We start from the raw sequence: 7,301 nt of genomic DNA on the forward strand, positions 1-7,301 counted from the left end.
TAAGACAACGATTATTTCAACCAAAAAAAATTAAAATGATTAAAAGCATTATTTTTATTTTTATTTAAAAAAAAAACAAAAAAAAAAAAAATTGAAAAGGAGTGGCTTAGGGCAAAATGGGGGTTCAAAATCTTATGTGCACAAGTATGGTTTTTATGTGTAGTTGAATTAGTCATAATTTTGGTTTAAAATATTAAGTAGACGTATGCTTGAATTAGTTGTTAGCATTCGGTCTCTTACATGAATAAAAATTAAAATAAATAAGCCAGGATTACGGATTTCAACCCATTTATGTAGCCACTGAGGGAGGGAAAGGAAATCAATAACCGATAATCTTTTAAAGACACATTAAGTTGTTTGCAACATTTATATCTATAGCCCTTTAAAAAAATAAAAAAATAAAAATTATATCTATAGTATTATTGGCAACAAAACTAAAATGAGTGAACTAAGACAACATTTAGTAACAATTATGTAGCATATCAACATGCATACAAATTAGCCTGAAAAGATTGCTTCTCCAACATTTCTTCTCTTTCACATAGGAATCAATCATCGGGCTTTCATTGCTGAAATAGTTACACTATTTTTTGAGCAACTTCCTGCACTGTCAACTGTTGAATTTGTGTCCATCATATTTCGGCCTGAGGAAAACGCTGCTTGCTTAGGTGTAGGTAGAGGTGCATGTTCATTGCTAATCATTGAGATTACATCAGACATGGTAGGCCGATCAATCGGGCTTTCTTGGACACAGAGAAGGCCAATTTTAATGAATCTCAATATAATAGAAGTGGAAGAAGGATATCTTATTGCTGGCTCCATCAAGTCCAAACTTCGATCATCTCTCAACAACTCCCAAGCCTAGTTTCATTTCAAATAAGACTAAATTTAATTAAAAACTAATAGCATTTTAATTTAAAATATTATTGTAAAACATGAGGAATTTGGGAGACCAGTATAAAAGCTACATACATATCTAAGAAGATTGAGTGACTCGTTGTTATAGAAGCTAGTGTTCTTCCGGCCGCTCACAATCTCTAACACCAATACTCCAAAGCTAAACACATCAGACTTTATTGAGTACAAACCATCCATAGCATATTCAGGAGACATATAGCCACTACAATCCAAAATTTAGTAAACGACCCTATTAGTAGCTTGCTCAATAAATTTAGCTAGGAATTAAAAGTACCAAATGTAAAACAAGTTGCATACTTACTAAGTTCCAACAATTCGGTTTGTGTTTGCTTGTGTTTCATTGCCTCCAACTATTCGAGCCATGCCAAAATCTGATATTTTTGGATTCATTTCACTATCCAAGAGAATGTTACTAGGTTTTAAATCTCTATGTATGATTCGTAACCTTGAATATTGATGGAGATAAAGAAGCCCTTGAGCAATCCCTTCAATAATGCGTATGCGTGTCTCCCAACCTAGCATCTTTTTCTTGGTTGGATCTATTTAAATAGTACAACCAAGGAAATTAGTGCTTAAGAACCTAGAAACATATGAGAAAAAAATATGTACACATATATATACATAAACGTGCACTCACCAAAAAGGTAGAAGTCCAAACTTTTATTGGGCATGTACTCATATATTAATATCTTTTCATCTCGCTCGATACAGCAACCTAACAGTCTGACAAGATTTCTATGTTGGAGTTTTGCAATTAGTATTGTCTCATTTCTGAACTCCTCAATGCCCTGTCCAGATCTTTTTGAAAGCATCTTCACTGCAATTTCTTGCCCTTTGAGTAATTTTGCCTATGAAGAAGAACCAAAAGCTCTTTAAACTTTCATGAAGGTTTACCATTAATGTTGGTTTTTTTAATAGTATTAAAAGCACATTCATCAGGAAAAAGGAAAATGTAACGTACCTTGTAAACAGGTCCAAAACCTCCTTCTCCAAGTTTATTTACAGCTGATAAATTATTCGTTGCAGCTAATACACTTTCATAACTGAATAGTGGTAACTCGGCATCCTTTTCTCTCTTCTTCATATTATTGTTGGTATTCATTTCATCATTCATTTCGTGGAGTTCAGCATCAAAATCAAATAATAGTAGATTATTACTTGAAGGGCTCTCTCCTGTTTGATCTAGAATGATAAGAATTGGTCACCATGTATGGAAATGTAGTGTTTGGTCAGAGAAAAATTGAGGTGACATCATTAGGTTCACCAAAGTTCAACCACTATGAGCAATGCCAATATCTAAAGGTAAGTTTATTTAGTCATTTTCGTTGTTAGGAAATTAATCATATTTTTCAAGACCCGTTAGATGCGAAAAATAAGAAGTACGCGAAATAACAAAGATTAGGCAAACAACACACGACACCAAGATTTAAGTGGTTCGGCTTAACAAGCCTACATTCACTGGCCGAGACGACTCGGAGAAAATCCACTATTAGAAGATGGAGTACAAAAAGAGTAGAGAGAAAATCACTCAGATCCCAAAGCCCCAATACACTCAAATCTCACTATCACACAAGAAAGATTATTCTCAAAATAGAATACAAAAGACAGATGTACAAACTCTTATTTTGCTGGAACAGATGATGGTTGATTTCTATTTTATTCCCTCACTCTACAGCACATTTTCTTTACCAAAATCTCACTTTCACACAAGAAAGATTATTCTCAAAATAGAATACAAAAGACAGATGCACAAACTCTTCTTTTGTTAGAAGAGATGGCGGCTGATCTCTATTTTCTTCTCTCACTCTGCAACACCTGTTCTTCTAATCACTTGTTTTTGGCTCCCCAAAAACACCAAGAAGAAAACACCTAAGTAGCTCCTCCTCAAGCTGTGCAGCTTGCTGCCCTTGTGCACTTACCTTTTGATTTCTCTCTCATATGGCACACTCACCCTTTTTTTTTGGTGCTTCACTAATTCATGTTTTTGGGCACACCTAAAGACTCAAAGGCTGCTCCTTTATATAAGAACACTAAGTCGGTTAAACAATCCTACTACAAGTAGGTCTTCTCTCCTCTTTATGGTAAATCACGGAAACCAAGTCCACATGGGACTTCAATAACAAGTCGGTCAACACAAGAGTCCAACTCCAAAAGAATTTCCAAATACCACTCATAAAAGGAGTTTCCAACATCTGAGAGGAATAAAAGGCAATGGCCATTCCAAACTTGATTTCAAGTCACATGTCTAACATTTCGCAAATAAGAACTAATAATTTAGTAATTCATTCCCATTTTAGTAAAATGACCAAATAACTGCAAAGGTCCTTCCCGAAGACATGGTGAAGTTCGTAGGAGGATCCCAACAAACTTAACCAATTACTAATGATACTATTTGCTTTTCATTGTTAGGCCATTAGAAATGTTTGTTAAGTCATGACTTCCGTAAGAACAAGGACTTTTGACAATTTTCTTGTCTTAGATTAAGGTAGACTTGTGATTTTTTTAAAGTGATTTCTATGTACGGTTAGAACATTTACATGCACTTACCTTTGCGTTTGATCCTTCCTTTGCATGAAAAGTAAATTGGGAGGCATAAGATAAGCCCTATTGTAGGGAGCAGCACAACTACCCATACTTTCCATTTTTTGCCTGATTATAATATAAAGAATCACTATTAGCTCAACCATAACAGATAATTAAGTATAAGTTCAAAATGAAAGATAACATATATAATTAAGTATTAGCTCAACCACACTTCTCATTTCACTCATCCTACCTTTTGTACTTGAATCTGGATACTCATCAGCAGCAAGTCTTAGGTAGATATCTTGTCCAATCTCGCCACCATATGGAAGGTGCTGTAAGTTCAAAAGACCTCCTTCCCATATCATACACCCACTCCTATTATAAGCATAAGCTGTGCAAGAACAATTTTCCATACAAGCCAATTCACATCTGCTAGCATTCAAGGCCAAATTTGCTTTCGAATAAACAGGCAATCGCATGTTTGATATTTTCATGAACCAATCTTTTTTGACGCTACCATGCGTATTATTCTCACATTGCAAAGGAGATTTCCTCACACAGCCGCCTGACCAATCATTTAGTCTGGTGTCTTCCATCAAAAATGGTTTGAAACCTCTTAGACACTCACAAGGGTTTGAGAAATTGTCAGGGTATTGTACCACGCCAAATGCACCACACAAAGCGTAGACATCAGATGGTTTCGTCGGTGCATACCAAAATTCACTCCAAATGGAAAGGCCAGTCTCCCACACCAATCCCCGGATCTGTCCTGTTTGGTCAATCCGATAATTAGCAAGGTTAGATGGATTATAAAGAGAGCAAGTAAAATATCTCTCACTTTCATTTTTACTTGACACAAAACTCCACTTGAAGATACTGCTCCATATCAAAGTATCACTTCCATTCCAAACTTCCGAACTCCAATAAATTTGGGATCTGTTCCACTCTAAGAAAAACTGTATGCTTCCATTTGCGTTTAACCCCACGGTCCCCGCCGAGAACAGACCAGGTGCTGGATCTTCTGAATTTTTCCATGAAATGAACTGCTGTGATTTTCTACTCCAAAGCTTCAAACCTGGCAGCAATGTATCAGTTGGATGGTCGAAACTCTCCCAAAATATACAAGACGCGTTTGAGCTGTCTCTTAAAACAAAATTCCCATCATCACCAAGTACTGCTTCATTTATATTTGACAGGGGAAATGTCAAATTTGTTGACCAAACTGGGATCTCGGAGGAACCTTCAAAAAGGAGTAGATTGCCATTTTCTGAGAGGTAAAGTCTTGAGGAAGATGGGTGAGACAAAGGGTTTTCTCTATTTGCTACCCAAACAATTTCATCAGGAAACCCTTTATACCATATGCCCAGGTAGATTTTTGATGAAGTGCCTGGTTTGAAGAAACCCAGCTCAAATTTTCTACCTTGAGATAATATGGTGTCGCTCTCTAAAAGAGAGTGACCTGGTGAAAGGGTATCACCAGCTACGGAGAAGCATGCTCTGTAATAAGACATGATTAGAAGCAGAGCAAATAAGAGCCATGGCTGGTGATTAGTAGTCATGCTACCCATCCCTCTCTAACTTGCAGTACCGCAGTTAGTAATTACAGAAAAATGCAATACAGGAAGAAGGCAAAAGGAGAAACAAACTAGAAGAAAGGAAAGAATACAAAGGAGAGCTCCAGGGAGTGTATCTATAAGATTTGTGAGCCGCAGCCCATTTTGCAGCGAGATTAGCTTTCTGATTGGCTTGCCTTCGGACTTTTGGACTTTTACAGGGAGTGCTCACTTTCCTTGTGACAAATTAAGTTCACTTCCATGTACCGATTTTGAACATCACTTCAGCACAGACTGCACAGTGGTGGAAACTAAGCATAAATTTCTCCAACGGCTATGAACGTGCATACAGATAAGACAGAAAGATCGATTATACAACATTTATTAATTTTCTCTTTGAAATTAATACTTACACTATTTTGTTGAACAATTTCCTCCACCGTCAATTGTTGAATTTGTGTCCTTCATATTCCGGTATTTGGTAAACCGCGGCAGTGAAGGTGGGAAAAAGTGAGATTAATCGCACAAGGCGATAGATATGGTCTCAAACGAGAAGGAAAAAACCCAGAAGATAAAAACATCAAGAAGTAAAAAGGAGGAGCGAAGAAGCCCGTGCTCCTCTTACACCAGCCAAATTTAAGGTTTTTTTCAGTGGGATGGGAGAGAGCGGCGCAGAGAGAAAGTTTCTCAGGTAAGGTGTAAAACGCCGGCTGCTTTAGGGAGCTAAGGGAGTCAAGTCTTTGCTTGCCCAGTTGTATTTCATATTTCCTTTGGATTTTTTTTTTTTTTTTTAGTTCATCAAGTAAGAAACTGCAACAAATTAAGAAAAACAAATTGTATGGCAACCCAACAAAAAGCTCTAAAACAACCACATTAATAAGTGTAGGTAAATAAAAATTAAAAAAAAGATAAATACTAGGGGTACTAACTCTTTTACCAGTCGAAACTTACTAAATTGATGTGTAGTATATTCATTGATATTTGTTACATTTATCTTAATTCATTGTTTTATTTTTCTCTAATAAATGAGTTACACATCATTTTAGTAAGTATCTATTAATAAAATAATTAATATCTCTAACTTTCCTTTAAAAAGAAATGTATCAAATAAATTACGCTGCTCTATAAATTTTTTGGCACAACCACCAAGAAACTTGGTCACCACACCAATTATCTTTATATTTTTCTTCTTTTCTATTTTGCGTGATTACTGATTACGGAATTATCTTTATATTTTTTTTATTGCCTTTATATTTCCAAAAATTGTGCACCATATGCCAAAATATTTGTTTTATTATGAGAAAGACGCGTTATACTATTATCACCACAATATGGTCAACCTTTATTCAATGTTCACTTGAGAATTAGCTAGAGAGGCAATTCTATTGGTGATTGGAAATCTTTTTCGTTTTGGTTTTATTCAGGGGTTTCGAAGAGTCAAGGAGTCAAGTCGTCAAGTCTTTCTAATGGAAGAGGTTGTTGTGGTGTGAGTTTTTCAACCCATCTTCAATACGGTGAGCCCAATAGCATTATTCCTTCTCCAAGTAGAAGAGTTTTTTTGTTTTAATCCGCTGAAGCTCCTATTTCTCATAGGTTTTGGAAAGAAGTCCAAATTTGACTTGTATAAGGAGAGAGAACCGATTTAGTGATAGCCTTTGAAGGTCTGCCAAAAACAATTGAGAGAAAGAAAAGGGGAGAGCAGCAAGAGAGAGTTTTTTCCTTTTTGTTATTATTCTCTTTTGGGTGAAAGTGAGAATTGGGTGTATTGAGGTTTTGGGTTTGAGTGGTTTTCTCACCCTATCACTCTCTTGTACTCATCTTTTGATAGTGAATTTTTTTCGGATCATCTCCGCTAGTGAATATAGGTTTGTTAAGCAGAACCACTTAAATATTTGTGTCGTGTGTGATTGCTTATCTTTGTTATTCTACATTCTTCTTATTTTTCCCATCTCACGAGTCTTGAAAAATAGGATTAATTTCCTAACAGAGATGGGTAGAAAAATCCCAAAGCACAAACCAATTATTATCACATGGGTACCTCCGATTTCCTCTAATCGCATCCTACATTACAAGTCTTCCATATCCAATTTCCCAGTCATCAACTACTACCGAGTTAAACTCATTAAAAACTATAAATGTTATGTCATGAAGAAAAGAGGACTATAAAGAGAGAATCCTTTATGTATACCATTTATAAGGTTTGTGTTGATATTAATTAGTTTCTTGATATACCGTTTATAAACATCGATCATTGCAGTTATATGTATTTCATAATTTGAAGATATTGTTCAAAATCTCCAAGAA

At 35.7% G+C, this 7,301-nt stretch overlaps 1 protein-coding gene across 1 annotated transcript; it reads right to left on the reverse strand.

Moving 5' to 3' along the window:
• Positions 1–552: 552 nt before the first annotated feature.
• On the reverse strand, positions 553–5,012 carry LOC132170390 (receptor-like serine/threonine-protein kinase SD1-6). The gene is made up of 7 exons (XM_059581361.1): positions 3,695–5,012; positions 3,466–3,567; positions 1,880–2,100; positions 1,556–1,766; positions 1,220–1,457; positions 973–1,120; positions 553–861 (listed from the first exon to the last, which is right to left on the reverse strand). Exons 1-7 carry the CDS (start codon positions 5,010–5,012, stop codon positions 553–555), a joined length of 2,547 nt encoding a protein of 848 aa, XP_059437344.1.
• Positions 5,013–7,301: the final 2,289 nt, after the last annotated feature.

Source organism: Corylus avellana, chromosome ca1, assembly GCF_901000735.1.
Source record: "Corylus avellana chromosome ca1, CavTom2PMs-1.0".
Taxonomy (NCBI): Eukaryota; Viridiplantae; Streptophyta; class Magnoliopsida; order Fagales; family Betulaceae; genus Corylus; species Corylus avellana.

Bases quoted from the DNA above. Each gene is read 5' to 3' on its own strand.
- LOC132170390 (XM_059581361.1), bottom strand. From the start codon at position 5,012: ATGGGTAGCATGACTACTAATCACCAGCCATGGCTCTTATTTGCTCTG. The intron at 3,568-3,694 runs GTAGGATGAGTG...TATTATAATCAG, and splicing joins TCCAGATTCAAGTACAAAAG to GCAAAAAATGGAAAGTATGG. The intron at 1,458-1,555 runs GTGAGTGCACGT...CTATTTAAATAG, and splicing joins TTTGGACTTCTACCTTTTTG to ATCCAACCAAGAAAAAGATG.